The 23,810-nt window shown below is 55.4% G+C and overlaps 7 protein-coding genes across 7 annotated transcripts; 3 read left to right on the top strand and 4 right to left on the bottom strand.

Moving 5' to 3' along the window:
- Nucleotides 1-509: 509 nt before the first annotated feature.
- Nucleotides 510-6,526, bottom strand: GMORB2_0557 (antiviral helicase SLH1; the record flags this gene model as incomplete). Its single annotated transcript, XM_035462542.1, has 2 exons — nucleotides 510-5,525; nucleotides 5,591-6,526. The coding sequence occupies 2 exons, from the start codon at nucleotides 6,524-6,526 to the stop codon at nucleotides 510-512; spliced, it is 5,952 nt and encodes a 1,983-aa protein (XP_035325472.1).
- A 688-nt stretch (nucleotides 6,527-7,214) lies between these two features.
- On the top strand, nucleotides 7,215-8,029 carry GMORB2_0556 (synaptobrevin-like protein YKT6; the record flags this gene model as incomplete). Its single annotated transcript, XM_035462541.1, has 3 exons — nucleotides 7,215-7,235; nucleotides 7,358-7,592; nucleotides 7,659-8,029. 3 exons carry the CDS (start codon nucleotides 7,215-7,217, stop codon nucleotides 8,027-8,029), a joined length of 627 nt encoding a protein of 208 aa, XP_035325471.1.
- Nucleotides 8,030-9,000: 971 nt separating this feature from the next.
- On the bottom strand, nucleotides 9,001-11,255 carry GMORB2_0555 (uncharacterized protein; the record flags this gene model as incomplete). The annotated part of the gene is made up of 3 exons (XM_035462540.1): nucleotides 9,001-9,735; nucleotides 9,799-11,072; nucleotides 11,249-11,255. 3 exons carry the CDS (start codon nucleotides 11,253-11,255, stop codon nucleotides 9,001-9,003), a joined length of 2,016 nt encoding a protein of 671 aa, XP_035325470.1.
- Nucleotides 11,256-15,425: 4,170 nt separating this feature from the next.
- Nucleotides 15,426-16,037, top strand: GMORB2_0554 (profilin; the record flags this gene model as incomplete). The annotated part of the gene is made up of 3 exons (XM_035462539.1): nucleotides 15,426-15,509; nucleotides 15,634-15,780; nucleotides 15,903-16,037. Coding segments are annotated over 3 exons (366 nt in total), but the record flags the coding sequence as incomplete, so codon positions are not given.
- An 897-nt stretch (nucleotides 16,038-16,934) lies between these two features.
- Nucleotides 16,935-17,702, bottom strand: GMORB2_0553 (Got1/Sft2-like family; the record flags this gene model as incomplete). The annotated part of the gene is made up of 5 exons (XM_035462538.1): nucleotides 16,935-17,231; nucleotides 17,339-17,354; nucleotides 17,424-17,472; nucleotides 17,553-17,579; nucleotides 17,672-17,702. 5 exons carry the CDS (start codon nucleotides 17,700-17,702, stop codon nucleotides 16,935-16,937), a joined length of 420 nt encoding a protein of 139 aa, XP_035325468.1.
- Nucleotides 17,703-18,720: 1,018 nt separating this feature from the next.
- Nucleotides 18,721-19,383, bottom strand: GMORB2_0552 (INO80 complex subunit C; the record flags this gene model as incomplete). The annotated part of the gene is made up of 1 exon (XM_035462537.1): nucleotides 18,721-19,383. One exon carries the CDS (start codon nucleotides 19,381-19,383, stop codon nucleotides 18,721-18,723), a length of 663 nt encoding a protein of 220 aa, XP_035325467.1.
- Nucleotides 19,384-21,062: 1,679 nt separating this feature from the next.
- Nucleotides 21,063-23,489, top strand: GMORB2_0551 (actin-related protein 5; the record flags this gene model as incomplete). The annotated part of the gene is made up of 3 exons (XM_035462536.1): nucleotides 21,063-21,255; nucleotides 21,345-21,665; nucleotides 21,751-23,489. Coding segments are annotated over 3 exons (2,253 nt in total), but the record flags the coding sequence as incomplete, so codon positions are not given.
- Between the last annotated feature and the right edge of the window lie 321 nt (nucleotides 23,490-23,810).

The raw sequence follows: 23,810 nt of genomic DNA, 5'->3' as shown, positions 1-23,810 counted from the left end.
CTCTCTGTCTTGTATGACTACGCGTGCAGACTGCAAGATACTCTCCCCTCTACAATCAATCACTCTGAATTAATGCGAATCTCTGGCCCTCCGTCTGACACACGCGTCCTGTCACTTAAACTGGCGTGTCTATCATCACGTCACCCCATGGTGGGAACTACGTGTGATACTCGTAATACTACTGTAGTACCTAGTACCTACCACCACGCAGTGTTGATAATATCAGTTCACCTACGACTCGATACGACTTTGCGCACAATCCATCGCTGGCAATGAACAAGGGGCCAAACAAACCGCTGTTCGATACGAGGCACTATTCCATGTCGGGGGGCATCCTGCCGCGTGTCTGATTGCCTGGTCTTCAAAGGTTAGCAGTAATACCGTAACCCCCGCGTTAGCGACACTTTGTACGTTCGCATGTAATGCTGCCATCATACGAGTATAGGCTGCACATGTACCCTCGATTGTAATACTATTCGTCCGAGTATGCTGCAGCATAATTGTATTGCTCATTGCTTGGCCTTCTTATCTACATCATCATCCACCGTCGGCGCGGCCGGTATCTCGACGCCCTCGATCCGGTACTCGAGTCCGACATACCCATCGCTGACAACGATGACATCCACCTTCCTTCCCTCCAGATCGGGGAGTTTGATCACAGCTCTGGCCGACGGCCTAGCCCCAGGCTGTAGCTTCTTCCTTGCCTCGCTGTTGTTGCCAGGACCAGTTGACCACATGGCGCGCTTGACGGCAATGATCTCATCCTTGCCGGCGTCGGCCACGAGCACAAACCATCCCTCATTCTGGGGTTTGGGGAACTTGGGCGTGTACATGCGTGCTTCTCGCTCGATTAGCGGATTGCAACGCCGTAGGCCGACGGTGAGGGACGTGGTCGTCCTGTCATCGATGGAGACCTTTAGGTTCGGCAGGATAGATGCGGCGCGGGTGAACCGACTAATCTGCGATGAGGGGACTCCCAGGCTCTTGGCCAGCCAGCTGATCTGCGCCGGGGACATGGCGCTGATGGCCTTGAGACTCGTCGCGGTGCCATCCGTGCCCGGATTGGACTCCGCATCGACGCCGGGGAGGATGGAGGCCGGAGGGTCCGTAGGCCACCGGGCTGACTTGATGGACTGGAGGAGACTGATCATGCGCAGGCAGCTGGACAGGTATCCCATCTCGGTGAGGACGTCGATAGACGCCTGTACGATACGGATTGCCTGGTCGAGCACACTAGTCTGATCGCCCACGTAGTCGGTGATCGGGAGTTCGATGCGCGACATGTGCGCCTGCAGGAGGAGGAAGGCCTTCACGTGAGGATCCCACATGGGTAGGCCGAAGGAATGGGCCGGGAGCGGCAGGCTTGCCGACAGCGTCTCGTTGATGAGGTCCTCGTTGTGGCGTACCGGGAGCTCGTCGTACTCGGTCGCTCGTGACATCCACGACAGCACGTCGAGCAGAGTGGCCTCGGGCTTGGCGTGCTTCGCCAGGTGTCGGATCGTCTTGTGCGACAGGTAGTAGTAGCTCATGATCTTCCCGAGCGGGGTCGGGTCCACGTCGCCGTTGGGGTATACCTCGACGCAGCCCGACGCGGCCAGTTCGCCCAGGGACTTGTTGACCATGTCAATCATGTACTCGTTGGCCTGCTGCTGCGCCACGATGGTGCTGTGATCCTCGGCCGAGATCTCCAGACCGTAGTACGACGGGTTCTTGTGCAGCCGGCGGAAGAAGAAGGTCCACGTCAGGTAGTCGAGCGCGTCCTGCTTGGTTACCACCGTCTCGGCCGACACCTCGGCGCACAGATGGTTGTCGAGGACGGTGTGCAGCGACGACTCGACCGGGAACCCCGTGTGCAGGAAGTGCTTGTAAAAGTCCTTCTTGGAGTCCTGCGTGAAGATGCGGGCCACACCCGACGTGTCGAACTGCGGTCTGCCGGCTCGGCCCAGCATCTGGAGGACGTCCGTCAGATCCATGTCCCTGTACCCTTCTATCTTGGCGTCATAGAACTGCGTGCCCTTGACCACTACCAGGTGCGCGGGCAGATTGACTCCCCACGCGAGCGTGCTGGTGGCGATGAGGATCTGGATCTTGTTGTTGAGGAAGAGCTCCTCCGACAGCTGACGGTCCGACTCGACGAGACCGGCGTGGTGCAGCCCGATGCCGAAGTTGATGGCCTCCTTGAGCGCATCGTCCTTGACCCTGGCCAGGTTGAGCTGCAGGTCGTCCTCGTCCATGTGGAGGAAGCGTCGCGGGTTGTCCTCCATGCCGCAGTAGTTGATGAGGTCCTTTGCCGTCAGGCGTGTCTGCCTACGCGAGGGTACGAACACGATGACGGGCTTGCTGGGGCTGTGGTTCTTGACGGCCAGGAATGTCGGTCGGTTCATCGACTGCATCAGAGGGCAGAAGCCCCGCGTCTCCGGGAACCCGTCAATGTACGACTCCAGGGGTACGGGTCGCACAGAGTGCCTGAAGTTGAAGAGCCCCTCCTTGACGCCGAGCCAGTTCCCCAGGTCGCTCGCGTTGGCGCAGGCCGTGGACATTCCCAGCAGGCGTACGGAGTTCTTGGTCGACGAAGCAATGTAGTTCATACGCGACACGATGATCTCAAGTATAGGGCCTCGGTCACCGGCTAGCAGATGAATCTCGTCGATGATGACAAGGCTCACCTGCCGGACGTAGCCTCTCGTCTGCCACGAACGCGAGATACCGTCCCACTTCTCGGGCGTGGTGATGATGATGTCGGCATCCTTGATGGTCCTCGTGTCGGGTGTATTGTCACCGGTAAGCTCGACAAGCTTCAGACCGAGGGGTCCGGCCAGTCTCTGACCCCAGTCCTTGACCCGCTCGCGGACGAGGGCCTTCATGGGCGCAATGTAGACAACCTTGGACTTGGGGCGCTCCCGGAACGCCCACCACATGGCCAGCTCAGCCGCGACCGTCTTGCCGGAACCGGTTGGTGATCCCAGCAGGACGTTGGCGGCGGTGTGGTACAGCGTGTGGAAGATCTGTGTCTGCATCGGGTTGAAGAACTGGAATCGCCTGGCGTAGAGCTCCTCGAGCCCCGGGTTCTTCAGGGCCGAGATGGGCAGCGGCTGGAGGTTGAGCAGCTCCGTGTAGACGCTCTCCGTGTCGGGTCGGATCAGGTGCTGAAACGACACCGGCGTCACAGTCTCGGCGCCCAGCCAGCGGTCCGAAACGGCGCGGACGTAGATCTGCTTCGGCAGGGGGTCCGAGAGCGGGATGGTGAAGTTGAGCTCGTGATCGTCGTGAAGCTTCCTCCTGTTAAGGATAAAATATTCGTGGTGGTAGATCTCCGACGTCTCTGAATTTTCGACCCAGATGTAGAACGACTCCGAGGTGCCATGGAAGAAGTCCTTCCAGACGAAGTCGGGGATCACGAAGAGTTTGATGCGCAGGACGTCCCTGTTGAGGGGTGCGATCTCGGCCTCGACATGAACCGTGGGGAAGTGCTTGAGAATCCTGGCAATGTTCTTGCCGGCATTCTGGTTGTTCACCAGTGCCCCGATCTCGGCAGGGTCCATCTCCTTCATCGTCTCAATGGTGAGATGCTCCTTGGTGTCGAGCTGGTGGAGGACAGGCTTGGTCAGGTCGAACTGGTGAAGCGGGTGCTGGAAGGGCCAGATCCTCTTCTCGATCGACTTGGCCAGCGTCAGGAGAACCAAGCACTGGTGGCCCCATCGCCGGTTGAGCGCAAGCATGAAGAGCGCGCGGCAGATTCGGCCAGACTGTTGGGCCACGTAGTTCATGTCGTTTGTCAGTGCAAAGTCCTCGAGCAGCTCCCTCGAGATGTAAGACTGGAGAAGTATGTTGGTCTTGGCTTGGGGCGTGTCGATGCTGCTCTCGACGTCACATGGGACCACATCGTTCTTGAGGTGCATCAGCTCATTGGCTTCGCTGTCCCTAGATTGGACATTGTCAAATTCTCCGCTCATGCTGATCATCTTGAGGATGTCGGCCTCGGTGGCCTGGGCCTTCATCATGCTGTTGAAAACCTGTATGCTGGTGTGGAGGATATAGAACTGGCTGGCAATCCGACCAATGTCCTTGCTGCGCAGCTCTTCCGTCCTCTCATTGAAGATGATCATCTGGCACTGCTGCAGCGTCCGCGCAGCCTGGATCGCCAGCTGGCGACGCCTCTGGACGAGGGAAGGGTCGTCGCGGATCTCCGACCACTCGATACCGTAGGTCAGAGGGCTCTTCTTCATGCGCACAAAGAGGTAGGAGTAGCCTATCCAGGTGACGGCATCGGCTATAGACGTGACAGTGCCCAGTGCAATCTCAGCGTTGAGGTTATCCACCAGCTTAGTAGAGAACTTTGACTCGATAGGCTGCTGCTCCGTGATAGCCGTGAGGTAGTGCGTGAGCTTGTCCTGGGTGGTGCAGATCATGCCGATACCGACGTCCTCGAACTGGGGTCGGCCCGCACGACCGAAGATCTGCAGTACGTCGAGGATGCCGAGGTCGACAAACTTACCCTCCTGAGCGCTGTAGACCTGCGTTCCCTTGATGACGACGGCGGCAGCGGGCAGATTGACACCCCAGGCCAGCGTGGCGGTACAGCAGAGAACCCTCGTCACACCTTCCGCGAACAGGCGTTCCATGAGGTTTCTGTCGGCCCTGGCCATGCCCGCATGGTGGATACCCAGACCCTTTTGCAGAAGCTCTCGTATCTCCTTGGACCTCGATGTCTTCATGTCCCGGACAGCTTGCTCGTAGCCGGGGTGTCCGAAGGGGTCGAACAGGTCAGTACAGGCATCCTCCATGGCCTTAGCATGGAGCATCTTGGCGGTGAGCATGGTGTCCCTTCGCGAATGCACGAACACCATGACCTGGTGGTCTCTCTGGAGCATCTCCTTGACCTTCTCAAACGCAACGTTGTCCAGGTTGTCCTTGGATTCCTTCTTTCCGGGCTTTCCCTTGACGCCGATAAAGTGCTGCTCCAGGGGCACGGGCCTAAAGGACGAGTCAAAGTAGAACAGCCCGGCATACTTGTTGACTTTGAGGAAGTCTGCGACATCGACATAGTTGGGCAGGGTGGCACTCAGTCCAACGATTCGGATGAGGGACTGCGTGCTCTCAACCTGCCTCTCGGTTCTCGCGACCAGGGATTCGAGCACGGCTCCTCGTTCGTCGTGCAGCATGTGAACCTCATCAATGATGAGAAGCCTGACTTTCTGCACAAGCTCCGTGTCGCCGGTGCCCTTTCTCGTCACGACGTCCCACTTCTCGGGTGTCGTGACGATGATCTGGGTCTGGATAATCTCCGACTTGGTCAGCTGCATATCACCGGTGTACTCACGGGCCTTGATACCGAGCCAGGCCAGTCGTTTTCCAAGCTTCTCGGTGATTTCGGCAGCGAGGGCCTTCATGGGTGCGACGTAGACAATCTTGAAGTCGTCTATGTTGACAGCATACTCGGTGGCTTCGGGGTGCTCCAGAGGATTCGGCACAACATTGTGTGCGACGGTTTGTAAAATCGTAAGCATGGCAGCATCCGTTTTACCCTTTTTGGAAATATCAGCCATCGCCATTCATCCAGCAAGATCCGGGGGCCATTGTCGGTACTCACAGCACCAGTTGGAGCACAGATGAGCATATTCTCGCTCGTCTTGTAGGCAACGGGATACACGAGGCTCTGCATGCGGTTGAGAGACTTGTACCCCTTGAATGTGTTACGGCACAGCCCATCCAGATCGGCAATATCCACCAGCTTCTGACCGGGAGCCAAGGTTCCCTTGCGGCCGGCCGGGACAGAGTACTCCTCGTACTTGTCATGCTGCTTCCTCTCACTCCCAGCAGGCAGGCCATATTTCTTCCCAGAATGGCTGATTGTGTTCCCGGCATGGTAAGCCTTGTAGACGTGAGGATACTGGACCTCGCGCGTCTGGCTGGGGCCGAGGGCGGCCGACTTGTGCTCGTGGTCCCGTCGCCTCAGGGCATCTTCACGCTGAGATCTCGTCATCAGGTTGCGTCCACCCGAGCCTGACACTGAGCCGCCGCCACCCTCCAGGTCGCCCTGGGCAGCCAGCGAGGAGAGGATGTCGTCCTTGTGGCCCAGCACCTCGATGATGAAGTCGAGGTCGTCGAAACCCACCAGGTCCGTCAGCTGGATCTGCAGCTCGTCCTCGGACGCACCCGATGACAGGACGGCTGAGATCTGGCTCTGAAACACATCGGCAGAGAGGCCGTTCTTGGCAGAGATCTCTGAGCACCTCGTCATGAACCATTCAGCTCCGTGTCCTCTAGTGGCGACATTATCGCTGGTGCCATAACCTTCCTCGACAAAGTCGCTGCTGTCCTCCTCGTCGTCATCCTCGTCGCTGATGAAATCCCACACATCCTGTCCTCCGGCGCCAGAGGAGTAGCTCCCGAAATCAGAGGCGTCCAGATCAGAATCAATCGTGCCGTCTTGAGGTGGGAGTTTGAGGTCAGCGAGGGCCGCTCGCATGGCGGCATATTGCTCTCGCCATTGCGACTCGGCAGCGGTGAGATTACTGGAAGCCATGACTGTGTCAGACTATATGTTGAGTAATGTGAACAAGACGAGTTAACGGAGATGAAACAGAAATGTACACGAGTCAGGGCGACTCTCGGTCATGTACTGTTAATATCACTTCCCACCTCAAAAAAAAGGATGCAGTCATTAAGAGTCACCTGGACAATATGTAATACAGAGTCGATGGCTTTAGTGTACGATGATGGTGGGCCTAATCATCAAGCTCGAATAGTGGGGTTTTCTTATGTTTTTAGGAGGGGGTTGGCTGTTAATAAGAGAGGGGCATAATACTGCCAGCAGGGAGCTCACTGCAGGTACTCAATGCTCAGATGCTCGGTAATAATGATGATGCCCAGTGGTGCTCAACTAGCTGGACCGAAGCGGACTTATAGGGCCCCGAGATAGAGTACGAGTACGCCACTAAGGTAGCGATGGTGACCTGCTGGGCCCCTAAGAAGCCTAAAATTTAGGGGGGTCGAGGAGGCTCGAGAAGGAAAAAGAGAGGGGCATGTGACGCCCGTCCGGCATATTCAGATGGGCGGTGGCCCAAGACAAACAAGGGCGCATGTCGGACTGACAACTTCCAACATTAAACCCTCCCATCCGCCTCAGACATTGTCGAATACCTACCCTCCGGAGGAGAAGAAGAAGAAGAAGAAGAACCGACGACAGATATAATACACGACAATTGCCCGACATGAAGCTCCTCTACATTGGTGTACGTTCTTGTTCTTTCTGTCTCTCTCTCTCTATCCACAACCCCCCCCCCCTTCCGCGCGCGGCGCCCGCCTGATGTCACCACCAACCCCTCGATGATGGTTCCTAACCCGTCGAGATCAGATCATCCGCAATATTTCGACTCCCGCCCATGAAATCGTCGCCGAGAAGGAACTGAGCGCCTACTCGCGCTTCACCCGCAACAAGTGCGTCCCGCTATCTTCTGTCCCGTATTCTCTCCCGCCCACACTAACACGCGCGGATGGATATTGCAGCTATGGAGAGTTCATGAGCCTCTTCTCCAAGACGGTAGCCGAGCGAACGAAGCCAGGACAACGTCAGGACGTTGAGGAGCAGGGTACATTACTGCTCCAATCCTACCACTCCCGCCAATCAATTTCCAACTGACCTCCCCGAAACGCAGACTACACTTTCCACGCCTACGGTCGAAGCGAAGGCGTGTGCGGCATCCTCATCACAGACCATCAGTACCCTGCCCTGGTGGCCCACCAGCTCCTCGGCAAGGTGGTAGACGACTTCCTCACCAAGAACCCCCGATCGGCATGGGCCACCGGGACACCCAGCCTCGCCATGCCCGAGCTCCGCGAGTACCTGGACAAGTACCAGGACCCGGAACAGGCTGACAGCATCCTCAAGATTCAGAAGGAGCTCGACGAGACAAAGATTGTCCTCCACAAGACCATCGAGAGCGTCCTCCAGCGTGGCGAGAAGATTGACGACCTGGTCGCCAAGAGTGACGGTCTCAGCAACCAGAGCAAGATGTTTTACCGTTAGTCCCCCTCTCTCTCCTCCCTCTCTCTCTATTTCAATCTTCAATCACCCCCCCCCCCTCCCCCTGTACCTAGGTGTGTGTATATAATATATATATGTGTGTGTGTATGTGTGGGTCTGATACCTCCCCCTCCCCCTCTCTCTTTCCCCCCTTCCTCCTTCTGGTTGTCGTCGTCCTTTGCCGTCTCCACATCACACCGCTCTTCTTGGCTTTTCTATCTGCGAACCCCCCTGCATCATTCCATCTACTTCTGCAAAGCAAAACTATCCTTTTAATGCTAACCTCCTCATCCGACAGAGCAAGCTAAAAAGCAAAACTCTTGCTGTCTCATCATGTAAACTTATTCGTCTTCTTGGCTACAAAGCTTAATGCAACGCAAACGATCCTTTTCCCTCTCTATCTCCCTCCTTCTCCACGTTCAGCTCTTGTTTCTTTTCTCCTCTTCTCTTCCTTCGTTGGGGTTTCCAGGCTACTACTTACCACACCTTACGAGTTACTATCAATCATCGATATAGATGCAGTTGACCATCACAAACATCACGGGTATGCAAGCATGTGAAATGAAAAGGCACCGCCAGATTGTGTGTGAAGCGGATACACACTTTCTTTTTGGTGTTACCTCCATGGTATCTATCATGAATTTGGTTCCACTTCCTAAAAGATTCCCTGCGTTCCCAGACACCAAGAAGCCGTGCCGTTTTCCCAGAGGTACCATCAAGGCAACTCGTTGACAAAAGAAATAATAGTATTGAAGGGTGTAACATCCCGAAGCCAGCGGGTTAACATGAGCAATGTTTAGAGGGGGGGGGGGGGGGGGGAGGAAGAAAAACTCGTAACCAGAAACGAGATAGCAAATGATTGATAAGAAGAGAAGCACTAAAAGGAGAGAAGGGCCGGCTTCGACGTAATAGAGAGAGAGAGCGACAAGAAAGTGAAAGGTGAAGAAAGAGAAATATAGACACGCTCGACGACATCACATCCCCTCGAGAACAACACGCTCGCTCCGCCTGTGCATATGCAACGACGTGCTCGACCCGTCCTCGGAGCTAGGGTGAACCATGACGGGCGTGAGCTGCTTCGTCTCGACAAGGCGCTCATTCTGCCCGACGGCAACGGACCCGAAACCTTTCGGCTTTGCGTCCCTTCCGTTCTTCATGTGGCCGCGAAGAGACCCGAGCATCTGCCGCTGTTCACGGGAGACGGATATCTGCCTGATGATGGAAGCCTCGACGGCTTCCTTGAGAGCCCTGTCCGCGGCCGCGGCGGTAGCGGCAGTCTCCTGATCTGTGCTGCCGTTGCTGTCATGCTCCTGCACCAGGATCTGCGGCTGCACCTGTGGCTTGACCACGGTAATGTGCTCTGACGACATGATGGATGATATTGAGCCCTTCTTCTTCCTCATGATCGGCGACGACGACGGTGGTGGGGTCACGACTATGGCCGCATCGATGCTGGAGCGCTCAGCAGTGGCAGCCTTGGGCGAGTCGTGCATATCGACAGGCGATTCGCAAACGGCTTCGGCCACGGGCTGCTGCTGAATAGGGAGACGCTGGGGCTTGGGTGGCGTACGCTGCTGCTGAGATGTCGGCGGTGACGGCACAGGCGGGGGCATCCTGCCTATCGGGGGGTTGCTCTGGGCTGCACGCCTGTTCGGATGCGGGCGGGAGGGAAGGCTCGTCACCGCTGGTGCTTCCTGGTGGAATCGTGCCTGGTGGTCTGGGGAGGCAAAAGTCGGCGAGGGCAGGTCGGCAGGCGAAGTGTTTGAGCGTACACGGGGCGACGGTGTGAGGACGGCCAGGCCCACGTGCGGCTGCTGCTTGGGCGTGGGCGGGAAAAGATGTAGCTGAGGCGAGCTCTTGCGCTGATGGCGCGAAGGGGAGCCGATTCGTCGGGGCGGCGCGAGGTCAGCCGGCGGCGCCTCCATGCGAACCTGCGCGGGCAGGGGCAGGGGCAGGGGCAGGGACTTCTTGCTGGCCTTCTCCTCCGCCTTTTCCAGAGCTAGATTGCTCAGAGTAGCCTGTCGGCGGGCAAGGAGGGCGGACGAGGACCTCGTCAGTGAGCCAGACTTGGTGTTATGGTGAACATCATGCAGAGTCTGTTCTGGCTTCTGCTCTGGAAGCGACTGCAGAGGGAAATGGAGTTCCAGTTGGCCTTGCGGCCACGACGGATGCGATGACTTCTGCTTCTGAGGCGGCTCATGTAGCTGCTCGTGCTGCTCCAGCTGCTGCTGCTGGTCTTGGCCCTTCTGCTGATGCGCCCCCGAGTGCTTGTTCTGCAAGACCTGGCCAAACATGATGCTGTATCTCTCCATGGTGATGTCGGGGATCTGAACGTCTAGGAGGGGGCCCCGCCTCATCTGGGGAGGGTAAGTGTTGACTCCTGGGCGGACTGGGTTCTGGGCCAGTGGCCGCCTGTCGCTCTCTGCACGTTTCGCAAGGGTAGGCCTATGCATCGAGGTTTGAGACTCCTTGGACGGGTGGTGATGGTGGTGATCAGACACATGTCGCTCCTGGGTTGCAGCGCCTTGCAAGACGGGCTCCGTATATGATCGAGATACACTGGGCTTGCCCCGCCTCGAACTACCGGTGACATAATCTCCGCGCGGGGCCATGGCCGGTGTGGTGTTTCCCCTCGTCGGCGTCGTTCCCGATGCCGTCGACGAGGGCTGAGTGCTGTGCGTCTGAGGCGGATGATGCTGTGCGTCAGTCTGGGACAGCGACGTGTCCGTGTCCGCGGTGTTGGTCCTAGTCCTCTTAGTGCTCCTAGACTTGCTCCTGAAGATCCCCCACTTGCGTGATTTCTGTTTGGGCGGCGTCGTCGATAGCTGGGGTGCCGACTCCTCGGATGGCGTAGTGTTGTTGGAGGTGGTGAAGGCCCTAGCTGGCGGTGGAGGAGGAGGAGCGGCGTGCCGACCAGCCGCGGAGACGGATCTAGACATGGGACCCGTGAGGGGCGCCTGCGAGGGGCTTCCCAGGGCCATGCCGATGGGGAATTCGGCTTCTGCGCCCGTCTGGATGGATTCTGTGACGGAACCTGGGGAGGCGTCTAGTCTCGCAGGTGTGCCAGCCGAGGTTGACGATGATGAGTACAGATGAGGTGGCCAGCCACGATGATAAGGGACATGCAATGTCTGCTGCTGCTGCTGCTGCTGTTGTCGTTGTTGTCGTTGTTGTTGTTGCTGTTGCTGCTTCTGCTTCTCGGCAGTCATTGTAATGATGTACAAGTCATCTCGAGACTTTCTCTTGTCGTATTGTTTGCTGGTCATGGGAGCATCACCTCTCGCGGAGGATGATCCGGGACCAGATGAGCTGCTCGGCCGTCGGTCCTGCGGCGCCGGTTCCCTCCAACGTAAACTCGGACTCATGGCTGTCATCAATGCTGCTGTGCAGTATCAAAGGAGAAAGGGGGGGAAGAACAAGGCAGTTTCTACCCCGAAAACGATGGGTCAGCAGCAGATAGAGAGTCACAACACCAACCGCAGCAGCTCTCACAACAGCATGAAGCTTGTGTAAACGAGCTACGGGGTGAAACCGATATAAGACGGCCGGGGGGGGGGGGGGGAAGGGCGTTGTTAAAAGAAAGAGAGAGTGTGGTAGTATGAACGATTCGTTTTGCTCGGTTATGCTCGTAATGCACTTGTGTAACTGCCCTTGGCAAGAACGAACCCACCCCCGGACCCTCTTTCCTGCTCTTTTTCTCTCTCTCTCTCTCTCTCCTCTCTCATCTTCGTCTCGGCCCAATCTTGTGTGCTACTTGCAGCCGGATTTGGTGTATTGCATGTAGCGGCGCGTCCAGTATTATTACTTCATACTGTTGGCGGTAATACCGCGTGGGAGTACGAGTACAGTATTGCTACTATTACTATATGATATGTTACTACATGATATGTTACTACATATACTGCTACGTATAATACGGCATACATTGATACATGGATTTCCCTACTCATAGTAACAGCACTCTGTAATCTGTACAGCAATACCTAGCACTGCGCATCGCAAAGGCGCGTGCTCCATAATCTCGCCCACATCAAGGCGGGAGAGACAGGGGTTAGCTGCGTAGTGTCGACGGTCAAATGTCCTAGAGGGGCAAGTGTACGTCGTATTATGTGTGCGTGCGTTGTTGTCGTCAATGTAGTGCCTTGTAACAGGGATAGGTACAAGGATCCAGGGGTTATCGACAAAGTGTTTCACATCCGACGGTGGTCAACAAGGGTCCGACCATCAGGCTTTTCAACGGAGGTATTAAACGAGTTGGATTTAGAATGAAGGACGGGGCTTCCATGGATCTTTTGGAGGCTCCAGAACATGATGCACCACGTCCAACCAGTTTCTCCATTTTAAATCTTTCATGCAGCGGGTATTTACCATCATCCCCCTCCATAGAGTCTTCTGCCACATCGGGATGCGAATCATCGGCTGTTTCACAAGCTGCAAGGTTGAGAAAGCCCGCGGCGCCAGTGTTGTTTTCTGAGGGTAGTTGCCAGTTGCAGATATCCTGTCCTTAAAGAGGATTAATATGCTGTTGTTTATTACCGTATACTCGTATACGCCGGAATATCGGGCTCAGCCTGTGTTATACAGTCACCATTATACATGTACAGCACCGGCAATTATAACCTACTACTACTTATTATTACTTACTACTGCTACTACTATTGCTACTGCTACTGGCTGCTGCTACTACTACTACTTACTGCTGCTGGCTGCTGCTGCTGCTACTGGTACTACTACTCTCACGACCTACTACCCATACTCAAGAGTCAAAGCGCACGACCAGAAGCATCAATCAACCCTGGCTCGGTCGAATGAGTTGCAATGCTCGGTATTACTCGGTATAGCTCATGCGTCTGACCTATACCTATACACGCTTACCGGTAAACAGGTGATGATGCCGATGGTACGAGATAATATCAGTTTTCTCCATGTATAATACCTGGTCCTGAATCTTGATGCGACTCCGTATAGAAAAGTTTGATGAGAATGATCATGGGCATGATACTAGTCACCTGTCGACAACTTGTGTTCCGATTCTTCGAGATCCACCGCTTTCGGTGCCAATGATCCTTCGTAAGTTGCGACAATCCCGTACGATTCTTGGTGCCGTATGGAGTACGTCGTATGGAGTAATACTCTTTCAAGAGCAATGTAACGATGCTGGTACGCCCTGGAATATGGGTTCCGCCTCATCGTCTCAACTGAGGTGCGATGTTCTCTTTCATCCTGTCGTGATACACCAACTCCAGTATGTACGCGTACATGTAGAGTCGTAACCAGATGGACAAACAACACAAATCTCCTCTCAGCGGTTTCGACATCGGCCTATGGAGCAAAAGGAAAAACCAAAACCTGTTAAAGTACGCGTTCCCCCTGTTGACGAGACCGAGTCTAGAACTGGCATAAATGCTCCCCCCCCCCCCCCCCCGACAGCCAAGAGGTTGAGGCTTCTTGAGTCTTCATGGGAGGGAGCTCATTTTAGAAACCATGGGTGTCTTTCGAAAGGGTCTAAGGATTCGGGTTGCATCAATGCCAATTACTCTTTTCCGGGAAGAAACGAAATTGCACATAAGAAGCTCAAAGAACCAAGTCGACTGACAAAAACAACAACAATATCAAGAGCAACAAGGCCGTTTACCTTGTCTAGACTTACGTGTAAGACGCTAATAAGCACATGACATCTGCGCTGGGTTACTCATCGAAGAGCATGATTAATGCCAGCAGGAAAAGGAGAACAAGCATGTGCTCAGATAGTACCTGAGCATCGAGACATGAGCGTATGCGCCTGGAGCTGGGGATTTGGGAGTAGCATGGGAGTTCAATCACACAGAAATGAGAAGGAAAGTGAAACTACAACATGTGCTCGAGCACCAAACATCGAGAGAGATGCCACATGTATTCGTAGTACTGCGTCACTGGCGTGAGCTCGTCCATAGTAACAGCAGGTAGTACCTGTACGAGTGGTAGTACCAGAAGTGCTTGGTTCAAAATAGCGCGATGCCTCCGCCGAGGATCTACGAGTAGCCAACCCGGCTTGTCCACCTTTGGGTCTCTGGTCTGCAGAGCAAGGCGACGTACTAGAAGAGAAGAGATGATTAGACGAGTAGGCAGGTTCTCTTGACACAACTGGTCCGGCAAATACGGAAGATGCTCTACGACGTAATATCACCTACACATGCTCGCACACACATGGCAACAAGTCAGAACCCGCTCTCCGCCACCGGCCAAAACCGGCTCTCTCTCTCTCCCTCTCTCTCTCCGTCCCTCTCTCTCTCTCTCCCCCAGTCCCTCTCTCTCTCTCCCCCAGTCCCTCTCTCTCTCTCTCCCTGATTCTCTCTGATTCTCTCTGACTCTGACGTCTGTTGCTCGCACGTATCACGAGCCATGACGCAGGCAACCACATGCCTCACATGTTCGGCCAAGCGGTAAGCCCAGGTGGAGAGTATCAAACACGTCGTAGACGCGTATCCTGGACAACGGTAGCTAGGACGACGGTATTATGACGAGTAAGATAGCATGTTGCTCTTTGTCGGTGTCGCGATAATTAGGTGGGATATGAGGATCGAGAGCCCGACCTGCTAACATTGTTACCCAGTGCTCGTAGTCCTGCGTACACCGCCACTACCTACCTGAGGCTACATCACACAGCGTCCACACAGCGTCCCCACTGGCCACTGCCAGGCCCGACGAGCGCTGCGACTGCCTCCTAGCTCTGCTGTCCAGAGGGCATCATCCACTACAAGCAATAGCATGTCCTGCCTTCTGAGTTCTCGGGCCATATCCATCCCCCTGCAGGCTGCCAGCTATCCAATTCCAGCGCTTCACGACCCATAGACGGAGCCGTAATACAGCCGCTACAGTGGCTCGTGTATCGAGGTACCCGTCCGGGCAGTGGCCGGGCAGCCAGTGACATAATATTTTCAAGTGGGCTGAGGGGCAGCTTCCTTCCCGTCCCCGTCAACATCGCAGCTTCAACCACTTTCCTCTTCCCACCCCCTCCCCCGCACTCCTTTTTTTTCCCCTTCTCCTTCCTCAGCAGACAAAGAAGAAAGCGAGCCCTTTTTTTCTCAACCTTGCAACCTCTACACAGCTTGTCGCGTGTTTCGAATCTTCTCTTTCCAATCCTCAAGCCTGCTCCTCTCTCTCTCTCTTTCACCATGTCTTGGCAAGGTCAGTTTTATACCCACGCCAGCGAGCGAACCCCTCCTTCCCTTCCGGTTCCCCCCCACCTTGACTATCGCTTGCGAGACAAAAAGACGGCTGACCATGATTCCAAAACAGCTTACGTTGACACGAGGTACACACAACCCTCTCCCGAGACGCGACCGACATGATATATATGCAGAAATGTAGAAGCAAAAGCGAAGGAGGGACAAAAGAGTACTGACCGGAGAAATGTAGCCTCGTCGCCACCGGCCACATCGACAAGGCCGCCATCATCAGCGTCGCTGGTGACAGTGTCTGGGCCACCTCTTCTGGCTTTGATGTAACTTAGGACCTTCCCCCGTCTGTTTCATCCTCTCAAAATGCCGCAGTCCCCTTCTGTTCCGGGGACCGTTCGGCTGGGAGGCACCCTGGTTCAGTTGCTGACAAAAGGTGCCACGATGTAGATCAAGCCCGAGGAGATGAAGGTCATCGCCAGCATTGTCAGCGGTGACAGTGCCGCCAAGGACAAGGCCTTTGCTGACGGTCTCTTCATTACCGGTGAACGCTTTGTCGTGGCCAGGGCCGAGGACCGCAGCATCTACGCCCGCTCTGTACGTATCTCCCCCGTCTGCGTGCCCCCCGTCCTTGTTTCCCTCTACGGAGGGAGGGATGGGGGAGAGAGAGCCGGCAACGTAGTTGCGGGGTAAAGACCCACGGCTAACCAACTCGACAGGGCCGCACCGGTGTCGCCATCGCCAAGACCAAACAGGCCATCATTGTCGGCCACCACGGAGAGGCCCAGGTCGCCGGAAACGTCAACTCGACCGTCGAGGGTCTCGCCGACTACCTCATCGGACTAGGCTACTAGACGACGAAGGGGGATATAAAAAGAGAAAGAAATCATTACATCCAAAAGGAAATAAAGAGAGAGAACCAGAATATGGCCTTGTCATGACTATGAAGAGGAGGGGGGCGAGGGATCCCACACACCAGCACAAGGACGGCTTACAGCAGCCGTGCCCTGGCGAGCTTGACGACAGCTTAGGCGGAAGGGATAGAAGATGAAATCTAAAGAGGTCTTCCTTTGACGAAGGATGAGAGATATATTACTACTTTTACTTATGGTCCTAACATGTTGTGTTGTACATATACACCTGTGGATAATGGTATCGAGTAGGTGCTCGTAAGCAATGGGATCTCAACTGCCCATAGTACCTACGCGTACTACTTACTACTCTAGTAGTATGCATGTCTCGGTTCATGTCGCAGGCTCGCAGGGCATATCGATACAGCACGTCGACAAGGTTGTCCCAAGATTCGATGGCGACGTATGTACCATGTAATAGACATGCTGCAATAGATGAATAAAAAGTACCATTACATTCGTCATATGTATATACCTGCCAGTATCGAGGACTGGTATTCGAGAGAAGAAGGGAAGAGAAGAGAGAAAAAAAGAAACAGACGCGACGCCATTGCCCTGAAGCCTTGAAGGAGGAAACTCCGATCCCCACCTGCGCCATCTAGCCGAACCCAGTCGCTTTGAAGTTGTGTGTGTGTGTGTGTGTGTGTGTGTGTGTGTGTGTGTGTGTTTCTCGTTTCTCTTGGAGGGGAACATTTTCCTTTTTTTTTTCGTTTCCATTTTCTTCTTGTATTGACCATGTGCCCTCGGCGCACGGCTCTGTGTGGCTGTCGTTGCTTTCGTTCGTTTTTTTCGTTCGTTCGGGAAGGAGAGAGTCTGTGAGAAGAGTGTGTGGGCATCCACCTAGACGGGAAGATCTGCATTGCGACGTGCCAGACCAGAACGATCAACAGCCATGCCGACATAGGGGCCTACGACGGGGAGGCTGCGGGCGAAGCCGGCGATGGTGCCCAGGAAGTCGCCGAACAGGACGACGATGCCGTAGGCCTCGACGAAGAAGCCGATAAAGGTCCAGCGCATGAGGATCAGGATGAGACCTGAGAAGAAGGCGGCCGTCCCTTTTGCCTTTTGTTTGCGCGCGAAGAACAGGAGCGTCTTTTGCGGACCGATGATGATAGTCAGGCCGATGAGGAAGAGGATCTGATGATGGTCAGCTTCGTGTCCTTCGTTTTCTTCTTCTCATTTCGTCGTCTGCGCTTCTCGAGTGTTCGATGGGAGGAGGGGGGAGGGGGGAGACTCGTTTTTACATTTCCCATGGCGAGCCTGTGTCGTTGTCAGCGTTCCTTCTTCTGGTAAGATGGGCAGAAGGGAAAAAGGAAAAGAGAGACGTACATGGCTCGATCGAAGAAGAGCATCACTCCACCGATGAGGAAGAAGCCACCTTTTTTTTTCATTTTCATTCTCGTTAGTTGTCGCGTCGGCTTTTTGAGCTTCTCCTCCCTGCCAGGAATCAAAACATACCACCGGAGCAGAAGACGACTCCCACCTCTGTTAGTTAGACATTCAGTTAGCTCTCCTGTCGCGTCTTCTCTCTCAAGCTTGGTGGGCACGCGAGTGCGCGCGCGCCGCGCAAGACGTACTCTGTGTGTCGGATAGCCACATGGATGACATGATGATGGATAGGCAAGGTTACTTGGCTGTATGGGAAAATTGCGATCGACAAATAAATCCTGCAATATGGAAGGGAAAGAAGAAATAGGAAGAAAAAAAAAGTGTAGATAAGGAACAGACACAGGAAGAAACTGAAGGAAAAAAAAAAAACTTGAAAGAAAAGATTGGGGGGGGGGAGGAAGTGTTGCGACGTCGTGGTAACAAAGTAAGCAAGGGGTTGAAAGAAGAAGCTTGGGGTCCAACATTTGGTGGAGGGGTGACGATGGCATGGGTGGGCCCACAATGCCTTGCTTTGGCTGCTGCTGGCCATTTTTTTTTTTTTATATTAAAAAAAAAAAAAAAAAAAAGACTTCAGGTACTCGAGTTGAGAAACTTTCTTCTTTTCCTCACATCAACATCACACCTCTTTCCGTATTAATACAGGTCTTCTTCCAAGGTACTGAGCAGCAACGAAATTTTGCAAGAATAATGTGCTCACCACCGAGAATTGGAATCTAACATGCATCCTGCTACTGCTTCTCTTCTTTTTGCTATCTTCTCCATCTTCTTTTCTTTTCTCCCTTCTCATTAGCTGGGTTTCTACCACTTCATGTAACTCTTTGACTTTGCTGATGATCCAACCCAACCCCAACCCCAACCCCAACCCCCGACTGAGGCGCCTTCTACGTGACTATACACCCCAAACCCCCTTCAAAAAACTGCCATGACGGCGTTAGAGTACAGACTCTGCGCAACTGAGACTCGTCAAACCCCCCCAACAAGTCTCGGTAATCTGTCGCCGGCGGAGAAGAACATGATCACGATTAAGCCGGAGCGTCATGCTACCATCCATTCGCCGAGAGGAGTCTGGTGCATAGTTGAGGCTTGACTTTGTTGGTCAAACATTCTTTTTACAGTCTCTTCTCTCTCTCTCTCTCTCTCTCGTAATCTTGATACAAAAAAAAAAAAGAATTAAAATAACAGTAACGATACAAGTTGTCTGCGTCCCTGGACACTCCCCCCCTCCCCACCGGGCCTCTCACTTTAGCACCGTATGCGCACCACGAGCTTCGAGGTACAGCTCTGCCGTGGATTGCGGTACCGAACGGATGAGCCCAAAGATCTCCTTGTTGTGATATCTCAGGCGTGTCTTGGGATCGAGGTACGGGGCCGGCAAGCCCGTCACGTCGCAGTAGTGTCTGGGATGGGCCAGCGACGGAGCCGACTCGATGTTGGTGTACGTGGCTACCGGGGCGGCGGTGGCGGCTCCTCCTGCTGACTTGTTGTTGTTGTTGTTGTTGTTGTTGTTGTTGTTCAGGCTCTTCTCCAGAACGAGCTTGGATAGGCTGCTGGATGCTTGTGCGAGGTTGGGTGCCTCGTTGCTGTTGCCGTTGCTGCTGCCGTTGGCGGGCGTCGAGGCGCCGCTGGTGGATAGGCCGTCGTCGTCCTTGCCCTTGTCCGCCCCCCTGCTGTTCGCCGTCTGGCGTCGGCTCGGTGGTGTCGCGTTCCCGGTGGGAGTGGCCATGACCGAGGCCTCGCGACGTGAAGCCTCGCCTACCACGGCCTTGAGGTTCTTGTTGCGTCGCTGGTTCGGACGCCAGCTCGGGTTGCGAAAGTTCTTGTGGATCGAGTGGATGTCGAGTTGCTCTATGAGCTGCTGGTGGGCGATTTGGGCCTCGGTCGGTCCTGATGCTGATGCCATGATGGATGTATGCGTGTGGGCGTGTGTGGGCGTGTGTAGGTGTGTGTAATGAGTCGTCCCTTCTCTCTTCTTCTTCTTCTTCTTCTTCTTCTTCTTCTGCTCTTCGTCTGTTGGCTAGATATCCAAAGGTCTCAATGGGAGAGGCGATATTTCAGGACGCCTAGACCTCCCTCCAACTCTGGTACTCGTAGCAATTTGCGCCAATCTACGATCGAAGCCCGCACGTGACGTCGGCCTTGGTATGACGAGCAGGCGAACAGTCAATGCCGACGTGCAGTCTTGATGATACGAGATAATTCCATATTCATTATTGTGATCAGTTACCCATCTGCTATACATCCTATCGAGGTTTCCTTTCATTCTCCCATCAACGTGACAGGTGCGCTGTGTGTTGCCCTCGAGCTTCTCTGTTAGCACTGCAAGTATCAATGCTCGTAGTTTAGCATACATGTTCCCAGCGGGGAGCAAGCAGACACCAAGTAATCAACACATCAACAATCATAGCCACCGATCCATCATGGTGAGTAGACGCTCCCAGGCCTCGCTCTATCGGGTCATGACCGCTAATGATGCTTCTAGGAGAGCCCACATGAGCACCAGCAGAACCTCCTGCTGTCCCGCATAATCACCAACGTCGTCAGTCTTCCCCCCCCCCCCCCCCCCCCCGCCTCTTGGAAGGTCTCTAATGACTCTGCGTGCTCTAGGAGAAGCTCAACGAAGCCGTCGTCGTCATGAACAAGAGCCTACAGGTATTTTTCATTCTCCTCTCCTACGGTTATGCCGTATTCCTCAACACACGCATACCAACAAAAAAAAAAATCAGGAAATCAACATCGAAAACATGAACGTCGAGCTCGTAGCGCAAATGTTCAAGAATTACCAGTCCAACGTACTCTTCCACCTCGAGGGTAAGTTTTGATTATGCCTGCATATAAGAAGAAGAAGAAGAATCAGCCGTGCTGATGACTCCTTTTCTAGCGACGGATAATCTCAAGCCACCTGCATAGAGGGTCGCCTCGTTGTCGACGAGATGTAGAGTGTAGCAGCATATGGATGGGGGTTTGTATTGGGACCGGAGACGTGTGCGCGCCCCCTCAATGGCTCTACAGAGTCATGGGGATTCCATGTATATATTCCTTCCTTCTCTTGCTTCTAGAGGGATGAACGAATGACGCGAAGAGAATCGGGGCTCTCCTGATCCTGCCTCCTGTCATTAGTGGTCTACCTTCTAACACCGTATCTGTGTCGTGACGCCAGCACACGTGGAGCCATCAATGGGTACGGCCAAGTTCAATAGTAAAATACGTGCTCCGAGTCGTACGTACGTCGTAACAAATAATAATATCCCTTTGCCTTGTCTCACCTTGCCTCGTCTTGGAAAAGGCAACACCAGATCCGCCAACCGCCGACACCGCACAACCCAATCAGTTCATCCCACCAAGCGTCGGCTTTTCCCATTCTTCTCCATATCTCTTGGTCACAGAAGAGCCCATCACTCGACCCGGCAACAATGACCTCGCGCCCCATCTCGTGATCGACATCATCTGCTTCAGCCGCCGTCGCTCGCTCGCTAGCTACCTCCACAAACTACCAGGCCTACAAAGTTCAACCCCGAAAACCCGCATATTACTCGCACACGCACACGCACATCGGCACATCGCACATCGCACATCGCAGTCATGGCGCCCTCGGCCGTCGACGATCCGGCTGATGCCGCCTTAAAGGCCAAGATGCCCGGCGAAAAAAAGTACCCTCCCGCCAACATCTTCCCCGTCAAGGAGACGCGCTTCGAGCAGTACATTGAGCCCCAACCCGAAGGGCGCAGGAAAGCCCTCGACCAAGGGGGCGATGCTGCCATTGTCATTGATAATGGTGAGTGCCATCACGCAACCTTTCTCGGGCCACCGCCTCGACGGCGCAGCGGCAGTGCAGCATACTGACCGTGGCGCGCACTCCACCAGGATCTTCTGCCGTCAGGGCCGGATGGTCATTCGATTCATCCCCACGCTTCACCTTGCCGCCCATCATGGCTAAGTATCGTGATCGCAAGCTGGGCAAGACCTTCTCCTTCGCTGGGTCCGACTGCTACGCCGACACGACGGCTCGAGGCCACATCCGCAACGCCTTCGAGGCCGGCACGGGAATCGTCAGCAACTGGGACGTCATGGAGCACGTCCTCGACTACACCTTTCTCAAGCTGGGCATGAACGACGCCGAAGGAGCCATCGATGTGCCCATTGTCATGACCGAGGCTGTTGCCAACCTGCCTTACTCGAGGAAATGTCTGCTCCCTCCCTCCCTCTCCCTCTCACATCTTCCTCCGCGCCCAGAGCAAGTTCGGAGTACTGACAGACATCACACAACCAGCCATGACGGAAATCATCTTTGAATGCTACGGCGCACCATCGGTAGCCTACGGCATCGACTCCCTCTTCTCGTACCGATACAACAAGGGCAGCACGGGCCTGGTGGTGTCTTCGTCGTACAGCGCCACGCACGTGATACCCGTCTACGACAGCAAGGCCATGCTGGGCCAGGCCACGCGGCTGAACTGGGGCGGCTATCACATGGCCGAGTACCTCCTGAAGCTGATACGGCTCAAGTACCCGGCCTTCTCCGGCAAGATCAACGTGTCGCAGGCGGAGCACATGATCAAGGACCACTTCTACGTGTCGCAGGACTTCGACACCGAGGTTGCGAGCTACCTGGACTGGACCGGTCTGGAGGACCGCGACGTGGTGATGCAGTACCCCTTCACGGAGGAGGTGGTGGTGCAGAAGAGTCAGGAGGAGCTGGAGCGTATCGCCGAACGCAAGAAGGAGAGCGGGCGGCGGCTGCAGGAGCAGGCGGCCAAGATGCGGCTGGAGCGGCTGATGAAGAAGGAGAACGACCTCGAGTACTACCGGCGGCTGCAGGCGCGGCTCGAGGGCGAGACCAAGAAGGAGACGCGGCGGCAGCTGGACAGCCACGAGATCCGCGACGAGGCGGAGCTGGACAAGATGATACGCGAGCTGGAGCGCAACGTCAAGAAGGCGCGCACCAAGGACCTGGGCGGCGACCCGGAGGAGAACGACGAGGCCCCACCCGACTTCAGCCTGCTCGAGGTGGCGGACGAGGAGCTGGACGAGGCGCAGATCAAGCAGAAGCGGCAGCAGCGGCTGCTCAAGTCGAACCACGAGGCGCGGGCGCGCGCCAAGGCGGAGAAGGAGGCGGAGAAGGCGCGCGTGGCCGAGGAGGAGCGTCTGGACCGGGAGCGTCGCGAGAACGACCTGGCGGCTTGGCTGGAGGACCGGCACCAGGAGCGGGCCGACGTCATGGCTCGGATCCGCGAGCGCGACCGGCTGAAGCAGGACCTGGGAAACCGCAAGTCGCTGGCGTCGCAGATGCGCATGAAGGAGATTGCCAACCTGGCGTCGGACGCGCCGGCCAAGAAGCGCCGCCGGGGCGGCGACGACGACGACTTCGGCGCCAACGACGACGACTGGGGCGTGTACCGCCAGATCGCCGTGGGCGAGAACTCGGACGACGAGCACGAGGAGGAGGACCTGCAGGCCACGCTGCGCGCGCTGGAGAGGGACCTGCTCCGGTACGACCCGCACTTCGACTACGAGCAGACCCTGGACGCCCAGTCCGACTGGTCGCGCAGCCTGCTGCACGCCTTCGCCCGCGGGCCCCGGCCCTTCGACCCGTCCTCGCAGGCCGAGCTGAGCCAGGTCCACCTCAACGTCGAGCGCATCCGCGTCCCCGAGGTCCTCTTCCGCCCCTCCATCGCCGGCGTCGACCAGGCCGGCCTCGTCGAGATAGCCGGCAACATACTCAACCAGAGGCTCGCCGCCGCCGTGGGCAGCGCCGACGCCGTCCACGACACCTTTGTGCGGGACGTCTTCCTCACCGGAGGTGCCACCCTCTTCCGCGGCCTGGACGACCGCATCCGCTCCGAGCTGAGGGCCCTGCTGCCCACACACGCGCCCCTCGCCGTCCGCAAGGCGGGCGACCCCCTCAACGACGCCTGGAGGGGTGCCGCCCAGTGGGTCGGATCCGACGCCTGGAAGGCTGCTACCATTTCTAGGCAGGAATATCAGGAGAAGGGCGCAGAGTACATCAAGGTCAGCTCCTCTATTCCCTCTCTTGCCTCATTTTTTTCTCCTTTTTCTCATTCTTATTTTCCTTTCCCTCCTCTTCTCTCCCCTTCGTGTTTCCCCCCACCACCTTTGCTAACAATCATTTCAGGAACACAACATGGGCAACGCGTTTGTGTAAAAGAAAGAGTCTTTGTAATTTATTTCAATTCCAAAAAAATTATCATTCCATTCGGGTGGGAGTTTTGTTTTCTTGTTACTCGGTGATGGAAACGCAATAGGTCCTTGAAGAGAGAAAGAAAAATACCAAGATAAGATGTTTTTCTTGAAATCTCAAAAAAAGTGGCA

This window comes from Geosmithia morbida, assembly GCF_012550715.1.
Source record: "Geosmithia morbida isolate 1262 chromosome Unknown scaffold_0, whole genome shotgun sequence".
Classification (NCBI taxonomy): domain Eukaryota; kingdom Fungi; phylum Ascomycota; class Sordariomycetes; order Hypocreales; family Bionectriaceae; genus Geosmithia; species Geosmithia morbida.
The sequence above is the reverse complement of the archived record's forward strand: the minus strand, read 5'-3'. Positions and strand labels throughout refer to the sequence as shown.